General features: G+C 33.2%; 1 protein-coding gene and 1 long non-coding RNA gene across 2 annotated transcripts; one reads left to right on the top strand and one right to left on the bottom strand.

Moving 5' to 3' along the window:
• Nucleotides 1–4,921: 4,921 nt before the first annotated feature.
• On the bottom strand, nucleotides 4,922–5,882 carry LOC131656716 (uncharacterized). Its single transcript, XR_009300268.1, has 3 exons — nucleotides 5,802–5,882; nucleotides 5,624–5,690; nucleotides 4,922–5,140 (listed from the first exon to the last, which is right to left on the bottom strand). It is a non-coding gene; the product is annotated as an uncharacterized LOC131656716 (long non-coding RNA).
• A 10,778-nt stretch (nucleotides 5,883–16,660) lies between these two features.
• On the top strand, nucleotides 16,661–17,854 carry LOC131659034 (uncharacterized). The gene has a single exon (XM_058928277.1). It carries the CDS (start codon nucleotides 16,661–16,663, stop codon nucleotides 17,852–17,854), a length of 1,194 nt encoding a protein of 397 aa, XP_058784260.1.
• Nucleotides 17,855–18,070: the final 216 nt, after the last annotated feature.

Here is an 18,070-nt window from a genome sequence, read left to right as displayed (position 1 = left end):
ATTTCGTGGCCATATTTATTTATAAAACAGTTTGACAACACACCGTGACTTTGTATATTATCGGGCAGTTACTTAAGTATATAAATAATAGGAAATGGACATATTTTGTTTATGAGACTGAATAGAAAAATACTTACATTCATTCATTCGTCAAATGAAAAACAAGTTATGTATAACTCAATGGGATACATGAGTTCACAAGTAGAAGCTTTGGTGTATTAGACTTCTTTAACCTCTCTTTCTTTTTACTTTTTAGTTAATTTGTACACTTGCTTCTCCATTTTTCTATGTTGTACTCTCTTTTTCTTTTTCTTTTTTCTTTTTAGTTAAATTGTATGTTTCCTGCAGATGGCCTGCCTTTTGCATGAACCGAAGAATTCACACTTGTGATCGCTTTTCCATTTCTAGATGTATCTTGACGCGCGTCAAATTCCTTCTTCATTACACCATTCTCAGGAAGTGGATCATCATCCAAATCCACGATTTCTAATACACTATTTTGTGCAGTGTTGCACGCCTCGAGCAACGTAGGCCTTTCCTTTAGTATTAAAGCAATAGTTGACACAGTTTTTCCAAGACCCTGATCATCTGCAAGAATTCCTCCGGAAGAGCTTAAAGTTGATGTTTCCTTTTGAACCATCCACGATAAAGCGATTCTCTGACACAACAATTTATATCAGTTGGATGATGTAAATACACCTATTATAATATCATTTATTGAAAAGAACGAATAAATATGTAAAGTAACCTGATGACGTAAAAGAGGAACTGCCAATAGCCCATCTGGGAGATTAACTTCTGACGTTGGCAGAGACAGCTCCTGAAATCAACTACAAAGTTAGTTCACTTGCGGAAATAGAACATGGTAAGCAAATATATTATACTACGGTCAAAAAATCAATGCTAATAACTAACGTTTTAATGAATATAATGATGAATACAAATCATAATAATAAAGATTCTAGTTTGTCCTAATATTTTCAAAAAATTAGTTCCATTTATAATAACTAACGTTAACGTTTTTACTTTTAAAACCCTAATTCATTGACTAAATCATCTTCTGTTTCTTTTTTTTCATATGCAATCTTCTGAGTTCTCCATGCAAGAAAAATCCAACTTCTCCACTACAGGCTCTTTTCTACTTTGTATCCAAGTTCATACACAAATACAACAATTTTCTGAAGTGAGAACAGAAAAGCAGAAGAAGAAAAATCATTTTTTGAATAAAATTATTCTATCCATTTGTATTTCTAAGAGGGCGATAACAATTATCAATAAGAACAAAAACGATTTGTTGTCTGGCAAAGTAAAAGTGGCTGGCAACCTTCAATGCACGTAACATGTGCTCCCTGTCGAGTGGGTTTGGTCTTGTGCCTCCCGCCATATACTGTTTGCTATTATCAAATCCAGAAAATTGTGACATGTTTAGAGAATTATTTCTTAAAAATTGATTGTTATTATTTTACAAATCATGAATGATTAATTTATAGGACAAGTAGTGTTGTTTCACAAGGTTGTCATCCTTGATGAAACACACCATTTCAACTATTTTACCAAGTGTTGCAACTTTTCAGATACTGCACCATTTTACAATCGTTCTTAATTACTTTATGCAACACTTTATAAAAATCATTCTGTATTCGAAATTTCAAAATGTTATTACGGAAACAAAAAATAATAATGTATTTAATTTTATTTTTTTTGACAATTTAATTATTCTTTTTATTCATTAATAATCGTAATTATCTATTTTCTATGAAGAAATTTTGATGTGTTTGGCAATGACATAGTTTAAATTGCGAAATATTTATATTAGATTTTCCTCTTAATTTCTTTTATTTTTATACTGTTAAATTTATGCTAAAATTATAAATTAGGTAAACAATATAAATTTTAATATTCATGCATACTTATATAAGAGAACTAGTCGGTACACCCGTGCTATGCACGGGTTTATTTAAATAATAAATGATTTGTATTTGAAACATAAAAATAATGAAAAATATTAATAATTTAAATAACTATTAAATAAAAAGAGCTTTTTATTTATATAAATAAAAGGATAATTTTGTTGATAAAAACTTATTTTAAAAAGTGATTATAAAATAAAAACAAAAGTATCATAAAAACATATAAATAAAATAAAACAAAGTAGGATAACAACTATAACATAAAATAAAACAAAGTAGGATAACATAAAATATTCATAGATGGCTTTTATAGTTCTTCTTTAATTGTACCATTTTTATTTAAAAGAGATTTGGCGTTTTTTTTTATTGTTTGCTAATTTTTTAAACTATTTTTTAATAATTAATTGTGACAAAAGTTGTTGTGAAAGAGGATGAATGAAAAGAAATACGTTTTTTTTTTGTTTAATTTTTTTTTTAATAATTAATAATATTAAATTAATTCTTATTAAAAAAATTATCATTAAAATATAATATGTGCTATAGAACTCCACTTTACTTAAAAAATAATACATTAACTTATTAACTAATGTACTTTTATTACATAAAAAATCCAAAAAAATAAAGCATGTACTTATTAACGTATTGCATCAACTACTAACTAACGGTTAAAAAAAACCAACCACGGATATATAAAAGAGAAATCTCCAACTAATCACTTATCATTATATTTTTATCAATTTATTCATTAATTAATTATTTCACTTATTAATTATTAGTAATATTTTTTATTCACTAATAATTAATTAAACAAAAATAGTTAAACAATTTTCTTCTTCTTATAATTACTCCTTATCCTCTTAGTATAATCCACTATCGTTAATAAATAACAATTGTTCATAATTTTTTTTTCTAATTGCACGTCCTCCTTTTTTATATATAACTAGTTAGAGACCCGTGCTCCCGCACGGGTAAATTTTTTTCTGGTGAATTATTTTTTGAATGATACGAATAATATAAATAAAAAGAACTATGATCCATGGACATAATCAAAAGAAATTGTTTTACTCAAATAGACGTTAGGATTTTCATCGATTGCTCTGTTATACTCTCAATTCTTTGAAAACTGAATATCCATAGGAATCGTTTTGAAATTTGAAAATAAAGATTTTAGTTTTCAAATAAAAGTCACTGTTGATTAAAATAAAATAGACATTGTATTGAAAGTGACCCGTAAGTTTAAACATATTCATGTGCTATTTTTGTGTGTAATAGGTATGGTCAATTAAATAATAATTGCTTGATAGTAAATAATCATAAACATTCAATGTATTGAAGTACCATATAAAAAAAGGACATGTGAGTTGGAGAAAAAAATAAAATTTTAGCAAATGCAAATGTAAAATTTTAAATATAAATGCAAAATATAAAATAATTTACTTATTTATAAATTGAACAATAATCATATGGATTTAAGTATAATTAAATAAAATTATCAAAATATAGTCTACTTGAATGGTTTAATTTAATTTAAATTTATTTTTTTTAAAATTAATTTAATCGTTTTGAATTAATATATAAATTATTAATTTAATATTTTAACTTAATAATTATATAGAAAAGTAAGAATGTGTCTAGAGATTTTTTTTGGTTGGTTTTTGTTAGAGAAGTGTTTTTTGGGTCAAAAGAGAAAACAATATAGTACTCATAAGTAATGTAGTTAGTTTATTAATCTTATGACCCGTGAAAATAATAAAAATATTTATAAAGTGAGCCACTAAAATTTAATAACAATAAATTTTTTTAATGTATCATATATTTGACTCGTAGAGATGAGTTCGAAATCCATTTTAGATGGAACCAATTTTGGAGAAAATTTTAAAATTATTTGTTGGATTGGTGATGAAATTATCTTTAGCAATATATATTATAGTTAGTTTTAGATGCATTAGTCGAAAAAGTGATGTATCTTGAAGCACTTTCCACTTGCGGTATTTTTTTATACCGACAAAATTAGAAAAGTAAAAGAGAAAACCACTGCCATAACATATAATTATATTTTTCTTCAAAATTTAATAATACAAAATTTTATTTTCATATCTAATTTATAAAACTTAAATTTTAAATTAAACCAACATTAAAATTATATTATAATTTAAGCAATGTATTGTAGTGGGTCCCGGATGTGAAATTGAATCTATAATATGAAGGGGACAACTTCTCTACCCATCACAAAAAGATGGGTAGTGTACCTTCCACCAATCAGATGACACCATTTAATTTTTGTGTATTTAATTATTTATTATATAGAACAATGGTTTGATGTTTTCAATGCATTTTACACTAAAGGTAACCTTACCCAACTTTTTGAGTTGGGTAAATAAGAATTCACCTAATCGGAATCAACCCACCCTAATGAAACTAAATAGGGTAGTTTTAAACAATAGCTTGTATGATACAAATAGTTAGGGGTGGGAAAAAAAGTTGAATGCAACCCAAACCGGTTGAATCGAGAATAAAAAAAATGGAACGACTGATAAAAATGGAACCGGTATAACTACGATTTACATTTTTCGATTTATAGTGGTTTATTATCGTAGGATTCGGACTTTGAATTTAAATCCGATACATAACCAAAATTGAGAGTGCTTTTACTATTTTTTTGACAACTCATTAGAATTTATTTTCAAATTCAATAGTAATCTTAAACGAAAAGGCCTCGAGACTCACAAAATTTTCTGCTTGAGTCAGATTGATTGTATACAATAATTAATTCTCTTAACTTTGACAGAGTAATTAATGTCTTTGCTTTGAAAATGACTATATATTTTACTAAATTAATTTTCCTTAAAAGAATGCATATTATCAACACACAAATGATTTCTGCATATTATCACACAAAAATTTTGTTTAGATATAGTCAAATTGAAATCAATTCTTTCTCTTAAACATACTTCTACTTTATCAATTTCGTCTTCTATTATTTTCAGAAAACAACATACAAATGAGCTTAGTTGATTTTTCCCACAACATGGTGTGTAAGCAACCATTCAACACATAATATCTCAACAATAGTTCATAATCATCATCTCATATTTGTGTAATTATTATCCCTCCACTTTGTTTCACACCTTCACTATGCCATAATCACTCTACCAAAATCTTATGTACCGCAAAGAGAAAACCTTAAGTGTCTTTGGTGACAAAACTCCATGTGGATGTTGGAGCTGCAACTAAGAAAACCAGAAGATGAAAACAATTGTTGCGGTAAAACAGAAATCAAAAGTTATTTTCATATAAACAAAACCAGATTAAGCGAAAAATTTTGAAAAAAATGAAAACTTAAAAGCATTGAAACAAAAATCAGAAAAATCAAAACTTTTTCATTGAAACAAAAATCAGAAAAATCAAAACTTTTTCTTATAAAATGCTGGAACAAATACAATAAGCAGAAAAACCAAAAAAAGAAGCGAATCGCAACTTATTTGGCGGAACACTACAAACAACAACAAACCTGGGAAAAAACAAAATGAAATCGAGTAATCAAAAGATTTACACCGAAAACAATAGGTAAAACAAAGCATTGAAGCATAGAAATGTGCAAAAAAAAGTTGCAAAAGTAAGATTTTTATGAAGAAAAAGTTAGATGAAGAAAAAGTTAGATGCAAAGAAAAATGATGAAACTTTATGTAAAGAGAGATGAAGATGAAAGTCACCATGGTTAAAGATGAAGATGAAAAGGTTGTGTAGAGAAAATGGAGTACAGAGATATCGGTTAATGGCCTGCAAGAGAAACAGAGATACAGAGATATCGGTTAACAAAGAGAAGCAAGAAACACGGTAAAACGAAGACAACGTAAGGAACCGGCGAAGAGCAAGGTGGAAGTTTCAAACCTGAGCTTGCGTCCAGGAAGTGTTAGAAGGAACAGGCGTGTGGGTGAAAACAATAGAGAAGAGAACAAAAGTAATGTTTTGTATTGGAGGAAACCAATGGGCCTTGTAAAAGTAAGAAGAAAGTACAAAAGTTAATTGAAGGACCAATGAGAAGAGAACAATTGTCATAGATTATTTTTTATTTTGTTAATTACCTGAATAACCTTTTAGTTATGGAATAGTTAATTTGTAGAAGGGCATAAACGTCAGTTTGGGCAATTCTATAGTAATGGGTAGATAGTTGATAATTTGAAGACTCATAAAAATTTAACTCTAGGATTAAATGCAAATGCTCAAATAAATTGTGATAATTATGTCACTGAGATACATTTTTTTTCTTCTTCTACCATATATGAAATTTGTATTTTTTTCATTTAAACTTTACAACCTTATTTATTTTTTATTTCAATTATTAATTTCATGTCTGAAATATGGTCTATTTTTTTTAGTTATTAATTTATTAAATTTTATGTTATGTAGTTAAACAATACTATAAATTATAACATCAAGAAAAATAATGTTATATAATAAATTAGAGATACAACCAATATAAAAATTACATATACTAATACTTTTTAAATTATAATAATTATCATTAATATGTATATAGAATTAACCGTGCATCGCACGGGTGTACGTCTAGTTACCCTTAATATCCAATAAGACACTTAATACCAAATCCATTAATACTAAATAAATAAATAAAAATCTCTCTCTTTGAATCGTCACACTTCTCTTATATGCTATTCAGTGAACGAAAACAAAAAAAACACAACGAAATTCTTCATCTTTCTTGATCGCGTCTCTCCTCTCACGGCCCTTCTCTCAATCTCTCGCGATCTACTCTCTTATCTCTCAGTTTTTAGCTTCGGTACAAGCAACAACAATCAGGTACTCACAATCTGATATGAAGTTGGACCGGCCCAAGAGAAATAAAAAAATATCTGTTTTACTTAAGGATTACTATCATTAAATAGGTGTTGTTAGTAATTTTATTAAGAGTTTTTTATTGTAATTCTGGCCCATAGTCTTTAGGCCCATTAGTAGTCTAAACCCTAGCTATTTATATTGTATTTTCAGCTTTGAAAGAGTTATGAAGAAAGTATGAAGTTTTTTTAATGTCAATTTCTTTTTATGCCATTTAGATCTTAATTTAACCTAGCTACATCTAACATTGGTGCTTTCATCTCTTCCATCTCTTTCCTCCCATGGCTCCCCCTAAACCCCCCAACCCTTCTTCTAAAGAAATTTTGGAGGAGGCCCTTCAAATCACTACCCTAAATCTAAACAATGCAATGCAAGAGACTCAAGAGCAAATGGATGTAAGATTCCACCAACTCTCCACCGATTTATCCAACCTTCAAACAAGGTTAGATAATGACAAATCTGTGGAGGACTCTAGATTTGACTCCCTCATGTCTGCCATCAACAAAATAGCTACTCAAAAGGAACTGCAACAAGCACTTACTCCTAGTTCTGTTACTATTCACGGATCTGGCAGCACCAGCAAATCTGCCACTATTCATGGATCTGGAAACAATGCTGCCTCCGCTACTGTTCACGCTACAGTACCGCCACCAAGCACCGCTACTGTTCATGGGACAGCAGCAGCTTCAGGTATGCTACACAACCCAATATCTAATTCTAGGGTTCCTACACCCAATTTTCACAATCTGTCACCTACAAACACCCCTTTGAGAAATTCGGCTACTTTCTCAAACACACATGCCCAGCCTACACCCACCAGATTCCATACTCCTCACATCCCTACAACCTTCATACCCTACCCTCCTATTCCCACTATCTTATCATCTTCTCAACCTTTCAATATTCCTTTTTCCCAACAGCCCCCTTTTTCACAATTTCCTTCCCAACACTCATATCCAAATCTCTCTCATATACCACCCTTACCAACAGCACACACACCAAAACTCGAACTACCTATGTTTGATGGGTCTAGCCCTCTTGATTGGTTATTTCAAGCAGAGCAATTTTTTAATTTTTATAATATGCCACATGAGAACCGCTTATCCTTAATATCCTTTTACATGAAGGGTGATGCCCGTAGTTGGTTTAAATGGATGCATAATAGTCAATTATTATCTGATTGGGTTTCTTTTACAAGAGCTTTAGAGCTGCGTTTCGGCCCATCAACTTATGATAACCATCAGGCAGAATTGTTTAAATTAAAACAAGAAGGATCTGTGGTTGAGTATCAAACAAAATTTGAACAATTGGGCAATCAAGTGGTGGGTCTGCCACAAGATGCTATATTAAATTGCTTTATTTCTGGTCTTAATGCTGATATAAATGAAATGGCAATTCAACGACCCACAAATATCTCACAAGCTATTGGGTTAGCTAAATTGATTGAAACAAAGCTCAAGGAATCTAAACCCAAATTCCCAAAAACCTATGTTAACCCTTATCCCAAACCCAACCAGCTTACCTCTACTACCCCACAACAAAAAGGCATTTACCATTCCCTAGCCCAATCAACTTTTCGGCCCAAAAGCTCACCCACATTCCAACCGTCCCACCTGCCCATTAAAAAATTATCCCAGGCCTAAATTCAGGAACGTCGAGCCCAAGGTTTGTGTTTTAATTGTGATGAAAAGTTCATTCCAGGACATAAGTGTGCTACGGGCAGATTCTTAATTCTACTATGTGATGATGAGGCCATAGAACATAATCAATTGGTGGAAGAACAACTAGAACTTGTTAAAGAGACAGAGCCAAAAGATACTTATTTTCAATTATCTACTTAAGCATTAACCGGTCAATTCTCTCCTCAAACTCTCAAATTTCGAGGAACTATTGGTGGATTACCAGTTATGATTTTAGTGGACACAGGCAGCACCCACAATATACTACAACCTCGCATTGCCCAGCACCTTAATCTAAAAACTACTCCAATTCCACAGTTTTCTGTTATGGTGGGAAATGGCTCTCACCTTCAATGTGAAGGAATTTGCAACAATGTCAAATTGATTTTAAAAGAACAACAGTTTCAATTGCCTTTCTACCTCCTACCTATTGAGGGAGCTGATGTAGTCCTAGGCATGGCTTGGTTAAGGCCACTTGGAACCATTCAAGCAGACTTCTCTATTCCATCAATCACCTTCAACCACAATGACTCACCCATGACTTTACAAGGAGATTCTGCCTCACTTCCCAAACACACCACTTTTCACCAATTTAAACACCTTGTCAACCAAGACTCGATTGCTTCACTACATCTCATGATTTTTCAACCCTGCCCACCCTCTCTTTCAAACACCCAACCTTCCCTTCTAGAACAACTACCCACAGATACTGCACCTCAAATTACCAACCTACTTCACAAATTTTCCAAAATCTTTCAAAATCATACAAGTTTTCCACCACCTAGACCACATGATCACCACATAAATTTACTTCCTAACACCGCCCCAGTCAACGTTAAGCCCTATAGATACCCTCACTCCCAAAAGACTGCTATGACTACCATCATTAATGACATGCTTAAAGAAGGTTTGATCACTCCCAGTCACAGCCCTTTCTCTTCTCCAGTTTTGTTAGTCAAAAAAAAGGATGGCACTTGGCGATTTTGTGTTGACTACCGAGCTCTTAATGCGGTAACAGTTAAAGACAGATTCCCCATTCCCACAATAGATGAATTGCTAGATGAACTTGGTTCTGCTAAGTGTTTCACCAAATTAGATCTACGCTCAGGTTATCACCAGATCCGAATGGCATCTCAAGATACACATAAAACGGCTTTTCGTACTTTCGACGGACACTATGAATTCTTGGTCATGCCCTTTGGCTTGACAAACGCACCCTCTACTTTCCAATCAGCAATGAATGATCTTTTGAGACCTTACTTAAGAAAATTCGTTTTAGTTTTTTTTGATGATATCCTAATCTATAGTTCTAACTTTACTGACCACCTTGCTCATTTACAGATTATTTTTGAGTTACTAATGTCCAATTTTTATGTGGTGAAGTTGTCTAAATGTGTGTTCGCAGTTTCTAAGGTTCATTACCTAGGACATGTTATATCTCAAGGGACAGTAGCACCAGATGCAGAAAAGATTAAGGCAATTTTGGATTGGCCTCAACCGCGTTCTCTCACGACACTCAGAGGTTTTTTGGGCCTTACCGGTTTTTATCGCAGATTTGTAAAACAATACGCCTTTCTCGCCGCTCCCCTCACCGATTTGCTACGATCCACTAAATTTGTTTGGAGTACATCAGCGGCCGCAGCCTTTACAGAATTACAGAAACGAATGACCGACATGCCGATCTTATCACTACCAGATTTTACAAAGAAATTTGTGGTTGAAACAGACGCTTCAGGGGTTGCCGTCGGTGCTGTGTTATCCCAAGATGGTCATCTGATCGCCTTCTTCAGCAAGAAGTTATGCCCGCGTATGCAAGCTGCTTCAGTGTATGTGAGGGAGATGTTCGCTGTAACAGAAGCGATTAAAAAGTGGCGTCAGTATTTAATCGGTCAAGAGTTCAATATCTACACAGATCAAAAGAGCTTGCGCAATTTATTGCTACAGAAAATTCAGACCCCAGAGCAACAGAAATGGGCAGCTAAGCTGCAAGGATTTAATTTTCAGATATTTTACAAACCTGGTAAGTCTAACGTGGTTGCAGACGCTTTGAGCCGGAAATACACTGCGGAAGAGCCCATGTTACTTGCCTTGTCCTCCCCCATTCCTGATATCCTCTCCAGTTTGCGTGAATATTATGCCACAAATGAGTCAGGAAAGAGTTTGATCAGAAGACTTATTCAAAATGATACTCAGACTGATTATACATTCTCAAACAGATTGTTATTCTACAAAGCCAAGATTTTTATACCTGATTTCCAACATATCCGTCCAAAGCTCCTTGCTGAATTTCACGCAACACCAACAGCAGGTCACTCAGGTCTAAAAGCAACCCTTTCACGCATTTCTGCTTCCTTTTGCTGGCCAGGTTTATACAAAGAGACAAAGAACATGATTCAGAAATGCAGCGAATGTCAACATAACAAGTATCTAACACAGAAAAAACATGGACTACTTCAACCATTACCTGTCCCTAAACAAGTGTGGGAAGATATCTCGATGGACTTTATCACACATCTGCCAAACTCCTTCGGTCACACAACTATATGGGTTATTTGCGATCGTCTTACAAAATCTGCTCACTTTATCGCCATGCCTTCTCATTTCACAGCCCAGGATCTTGCTAAACGCTTTATAGTCGACGTTGCTCGTCTCCACGGTCAACCGAAGTCGATTGTCTCCGACAGGGACCCATTATTTCTCAGTACCTTTTGGAAAGCATTTTTTAAAGAACAAGGTACAATGTTAAGATACAGCACGGCATATCATCCCGAAACTGATGGGCAAACGGAAGTTATAAATAGATCGATTGGAACGTACCTCTGCTGTTTTGTCAGCTCCCAGCCACGGAAGTGGTACAAGTTTCTTCACCTTGCAGAATATTGGTACAATACTTCACATCATTCGTCCATTCAAATGACTCCGTTCCGGGCACTCTATGGTCGCGACCCACCCTCTTTGGTTGATTATGTTGAGGGATCTGTCTCAGAACCGGCGCTAGAAGAACTCCTGCAACAAAGACATGAGATTTTAAAACTCTAAACCACAATCTACAAAAAAGCCAGATCCATATGGAGAAACAAGCAAACACAAAGATAAAGGAACTTACTTTTCAGGTCGGAGACCGTGTCTTGCTCAAGTTACAACCGTACCGCCAACAAACCGTCCATAAACGTTCCTCTCAGAAGCTGACTTCACGATATTTTGGGCCTTTTACCATCGTCAAACAGATCGGACAGGTTGCCTACATGTTGGATCTCCCATCCACCTCTCGTGTTCATCCTGTTTTTCACGTGTCCCTGCTCCGTCCTTACTATGGTCATGACTCCTTGCAAGATTTTCGCCACCTTCCACCGTCACATCTCTTTCCGATTCATCCGAATCTGCAAGCGCAAGGCAACATGTTAGACTCAGACAAGACAACAAATTCACAAACAAAAGACAATACGTTAAACACTCACCAACATCCTTCACGTGACCAGCTTCAAGCTTCAAGGGATGATGTGTACTTTCAGGAAAACTCAGAAAATTTTTTGGACAAAGAAGAGTGGAAGCAGAAAGAGTTAGCGGAGAGAAATGGAAGTCAAGAGAAAAATAAGAATGCTAAGTCTTTGAAGCAACTTATGCCCTCCAATAACTGTGATGTTAACGTTACTTTGCCCAGAGTTAAAGTACAAAATGGCCCCACTTTGAGTGAGATTTCAATTCAACACAAGGCTCGAGGTACCCTTTCACGTGAGTCCACAGTTGTTATCAACGTTGCTTTTCCAACACACAAACAGTTGTTCCCAACTCACAAATCTGCGGCGCCTCCTGGGACAGACACGTGTCCCACGCGTGTTTCCACAAACCCTAATGTCTTCACTTCTGTACTCGACCCAAGTCCTTGCAGCAACAAACAAAGGCCCACTCAACTTGCACCTCCCAATTTGAACCTTGAGGACAAGGTTCTTAATGGGGCCATGAGTATTGATATGAAGTTGGATCGGCCCAAGAGAAATAAAAAAATATCTGTTTTACTTAAGGATTACTATCATTAAATAGGTGCTGTTAGTAATTTTATTAAGAGTTTTTTATTGTAATTCTGGCCCATAGTCTTTAGGCCCATTAGTAGTCTAAACCCTAGCTATTTATATTGTATTTTCAGCTTTGAAAGAGTTATGAAGAAAGTATGAAGTTTGTTTAATGTCAATTTCTTTTTATGTCATTTAGATCTTAATTTAACCCAGCTACATCTAACACAATCTCTCTGTCAAGATGAACAACAAACAACGAAACAAAGTTCTCGGCATCTCTCCATCAAAATCACGCTTCGACTCTCTCTCTCTCTCTCTCGGTTATCACACACTCATGGATTTTCATTAAAGTTCAAGGCCAAAAAAATCAAGCAAGATATACTCAATGATTTAAACACAATAAGTTAACAGATTAAACATTCCAGCATTTATGAGAGACGATTCAAAAGATTACCGACTCCGAAGTTTCTCGGAGGTAACGATACCAAAGTGAGCTCAAATCTTCCTCTACGCTGCGAAATTCGGACGCGGTTTGCGTTTGGTGCTAAACTCCCTGAGTTGTTGCTGAATAAATCCGATGTTGAAACCGGTAAGTGGAAATCGTGATGTTGCTTGCTACTGCGTTTGCTAATATAGATCAAATCCAAGTTGATGCGACTTGTTGTTGTAAGGATGATGAAGGTTCGTTGGTTTGGTCTGAAAAATGCGAATCAGTTGAAGTTAAAAGTTAGAAGCTAAATCCGCAGGTTTGTGTGGAAGCTTGGCTTATCTCTGTGATTATTGTAGTGAATAGATGTGTATAGTTGGTTTGTGATGGTGAGTTGAAGATTTGAGAGTTTGAGATGAGGTGTGGTTTGGTTTGAAGGAGAGGTTTTAGGAGTGAATTATTGCAGCGCTTTTGAGGGTGGAGGAAGCTTGCAATTTCTGCAGAGTTTTGTCGCTGATTTTTTTTCTCCTCCCTTTGCTCGTGCTGTGAGTGATCTTTTTATAGATGGGATTGTGGGGTTTTTGGGGGAAAGTTGGAATCAATTTCAAACATATTTGTTAACTGATTCATGGGCTTTCTTCTGCAGGTGTTGGTATGAACATCTTAGTGAAAGATTGGAGCAGCAAGCTCTGTTGTCTTGTGCAGGCAGTAGCAGGGTGGTGGCAGATTTTGGAGTGTTGTGTTTGTATTGGAATAGCAGGAAAGATGAGGAAAGATGATGGTGATGTATGATGCGTGGGAAAGAGAAAGATGAAAGAGGACGACTCTTTTCTTTTCTTTTTTTTTTGTTTATTTTGTTTGTTTAACTTGTAATAAAAAAGGAATAATAATAATAATAATAATAACAATAATAATAATAATAATAATAATAATAATAATAATAATAATAATAATATTAATGTTAATAATAACAATAAATAAAATGAAATGAAAAATAATTTAAGTTAATAAAAAATAAAAAAATATTAAAGCTAAAAAAGAAAAATATCTAAATTAAACCTAAACTAAAAAATAATAAAATTAAATAAAAATTAAATTTAATCTAAACTATCTAAGCTATTTTTGTTGACTTTAATAAAAAAGTCAATTTTCAAGTTATGTGAAAAATAATGCGATGAAGGAATGCACACTAAATGCGAATGCGATATCATCAAATGAACGAAATATGTGGGTCAAAAATTGGGGTGCGACAATATTAAATTCATTACCTTCCCAAATCCCGCATGTTCAACATAAGACACAATCCAAGGGTCGGGAGCATTCATCGGTTTCGTACGGGTCCTAAATCTCGTGAAATCCTATAAAAATGATGAACCATAAGTATTTGAATGTTTGAAATTAGTAAATTTAATTAAAAAATTAAGTGTTTAGACCATAAATAAATTGAATTTACTCAAAATTACATAATCAGCGATGTTTGCAATGGTTCCTTGATGCTCTTGACCAATAGTTAGGAGAGACATGTTTGGTGATGATGAAAACTAGTTGCTTTGATGAAAGTTGTTTGGTGATGATGAAAATGAACAAGTTTGGGGTCCTATTTATAGCCAAAAGAAACAGAATTAAAACACATGAATAAGTGTGACAAGACAAGTGCATGCAACGGTTGAACATTTGCCTCGAAGCAAGTCGCCACCCCTATTGACGACTTCCATAAATGCATAGGTGTGTAAGAGATTCCCTAGCCTGCATGCATGCTTGTGTGAGAGGTGGGCACGAGATTCCATTGTGGCATGCATTAGTCTTGTCATGTTTGATTCTTGCATGTATTATTGCATGTATTCTTGCATGCATGCTTGTGTGAGAGGTGGGCACGATATTCCATTGTGGCATGCATTAGTCTTGTCATGTTTGATTCTTGCATCTATTATTGCATGTATTCTTGCATGCATGCTTGTGTAAGAGGTGGGCACGAGATTCCATTGTGACATGCATTAGTCTTGTCATGTTTGATTCTTGCATGTAGCCTGCAGGGCCAACCCTGGGCCAGGGCAACCAGGCCCACAGCCCAGGGCCTCAAAAAAAATAAGGCCTCAAATTTTTTATTATGGGCCTTATAAATAAAACATTAAATTGTATATATAGAAGTTGGGTTGTGATATAAACAAACATGTGTCTGTAGCCTAGCGGAAGCGTATTGATTCCTATAATTGGAGGGACGCGAAATCGAATCCCGGTGAGTGCACAATTAAGTTTTTTTGGTTCTTTTTTTTCCTGCTTTTTGAATGAACTTAAAGCGCTGCTCGATGAGTAATACCACACTAAATTTGCAACAATTCTCCTTCTTTATTGCCATTAAATTTGTTTTTTTTTTGTTTTTTTTTCTTTTTCAATAACTAATAAATCTTAATATTAATATATAGATAAATATTAACCTAATAAATATTAACCTCTTTCTCTCTAACAAAAGGAAAAATAGTGACTTTCTCCTCTCTTCTTCTTTGAAACAAAAGAAAAATATAAAATTCAAAAATCAAAATTCAAGGTTAGTTGTTCAATTTTTTTCTTTTTTAATTGGTAATTTCTTCTTCTTATTTATTATTTTTTTTTCAATTGGTATAAATTTTTCATACAAATTAAATTTCAAGTAAATGTTAATTTTATTTACTAATTATTTTTTATTTATTTATCGGTTCAACTTCAACGTTGCGAAATTTATCGGTTCAACGTCAACGTTGTGAAATTTCTTGGTTCAACTTCAACTCTTCGGAATTGATCAATTTTAATTTCAGGTTCTAAATTTTTTTCATTATTCCTCTATGCCTCCTAAATTGCCTCCTAATATTAGAAAGTTTGATTATGGATATGAGAAGCGTAAGAAAAAGAAAAGACTTGATGAGTTAACTCAATCTCAATCAGGAGCTCTTGATAAATTTATTATAGAAGAACCACAAATTCCTAATGAAAATCAAAATGTTGATGTTGGAATTATTGAAAACATGGTTTCTACTGAAAATATGGAGGAAAATGTTAATGTTAATGCTACCGAAAATGATGATTTAGATGTTGAAAATATGGAGGAAAATGCTAATGTTAATGCTACCGAAAATGATAATTTAGATGTTGAAAATATGGAGGAAAATGCTAATGTTAATGCTACTGAAAATGATGATTTAGATGTTGAAAATATTGATGCTGAAAATCTTGATAATGCTAATGACAATGGTGAAGATAGAGATATATTTGATCCAGCAATATGAGATTCTCTTGAGTCTAGAATGATTGATTTATTGGTAACAAAAGGTCCTAAAAGAGATTTGTCTATTACGAAGGGTCCTAAAGACAAATCATTTAGACGTTTTACGGCTAATTTGTATACTAGAGTTTTACCAAATGGGGAGAAATGTGATAGAGATTGGCTTGTTTATTCAAAAAAGCTTGATAAAGTGTTTTGTTTTTGTTGTAAAATTTTCAAAAAAGGAATTGGTAGAGGTCAATTAGCAAATGAGGGTTTTTGTACTTGGAAACATGTTGGTGAAAGACTTAGAGAGCATGAGACAGGCATCAAACATGTTCACAATATGACTATTTGGTATGAATTGCGTAAAAGAATGCAAAATTTTCAAACTATTGATAAAACAACTCAAAGGTTGATTGAGAAAGAAAAGGAACACTGGAAAAATGTTTTAAAAAGAATTATTTCAATAGTGAAATTTCTTGCTAAACATAATTTGGCCTTTCGTGGTTCTAATGAGAGATTGTACCAAAATAGCAATGGGAATTTTTTTAGGCATAATTGAAATGTTTGCTGAATTTGACCCTATTGTCCAAGAACATGTTAGACTTATTACGGATGATAATATTCATGTTCACTTTCTTGGACATAAAATTCAAAACGAGTTAATAATTTTGCTTTCTTCTGCAATTAAAAATGAAATCATTAGAAAAATCAAACAAGCAAAGTATTTCTCAGTGATACTTGATTGTACTCCTGATGTTAGTCACCAAGAGCACATGTCTTTGATAATACGATATGTGGATGTTTCTTTAAATACTGTTAGTGTTGAAGAATATTTTTTAGGATTTTTGAATGTGAATGATACTACCGGTCAAGGGCTTTTTGATGTTTTACAAGATGAATTGAAAAATCTTGATAGTAACATATTTGATGTGCGGGGACAAGGTTATGATAATGGGTCAAATATGAAAGGAAAACATCAAGGTGAACAAAAGAAATTTTTAGACTTAAATCCAAGAGCCTTTTATACTCCTTGTGTTTGTCATAGTCTTAATTTGACATTGTGTGATATGGCTAACTCTTGTGGTAAAGCTAAATATTTTTTTGGAGTTGTTCAACGCATTTATACTATTTTTGCTAATTCTACTAAGAGATGGAAAATTTTGAAAGATAATGTAAAATGGTTAACGCCAAAATCATTGTCATCCACTCGTTGGGAGAGTCATGTAGATAGTGTCAAAGCTATTAAAACTCAAATGTCGGATTTTAGAGAAGCTTTACTTGAAGTGTCAGAAAAGGATCTTGATTCTAAAATAAGAAGTGAAGCTAAATCCTTAGCAACAAATGAGCTTGGTGATTTTGAATTTTTAATGGCGATAATTATTTGGTTTGAAATATTATCTACAATTAATGTGGTTAGCAAGCTCTTACAATCAAGGGATATGGTTATTGATGTTGCTATGAAAAAAATAACGGGATTGATTTCATTTTTTAAGGAATATAGAGAAATTGGTTTTAAAAATGCCTTGAATTATGCTACGAAAATTGCCTTTGAATTGAATATTGATCTAGTATTTCCTCAAAGGCGTGTAATTCGAAGAAAAAGACAATTTGATGAGAATTTGAATGCCCTACCAATTGAGCTATCTGAAGAGGAATCTTTTAGAGTTAATTATTTTCTTTACCTTGTTGATCAAGCTGTTGTATCTCTTAATAAGAGATTTGAGTAATACCAACAATATGAAAGTGTTTTTGGGTTCTTGTTTACTTCTCAAAATTTAAAATCATTGAACGACACAACTTTAGAGTCTTGTTGTAGTCATTTTGAAGTAACATTGAAACATAATGAGTAATGTGATATTGATGGGAAAGAATTATGTCTGGAGTTAAAGTTGCTAAGAGATATGTTGCCTGGAGGAAATATTGGACCTATTGATATATTAAAT

The sequence above is a fragment of the Vicia villosa genome, linkage group LG3 (assembly GCF_029867415.1).
Source record: "Vicia villosa cultivar HV-30 ecotype Madison, WI linkage group LG3, Vvil1.0, whole genome shotgun sequence".
NCBI lineage: Eukaryota > Viridiplantae > Streptophyta > Magnoliopsida > Fabales > Fabaceae > Vicia > Vicia villosa.
Note: the sequence above shows the minus strand (reverse complement) of the source record. Positions and strands in the feature narration are given on the sequence as shown.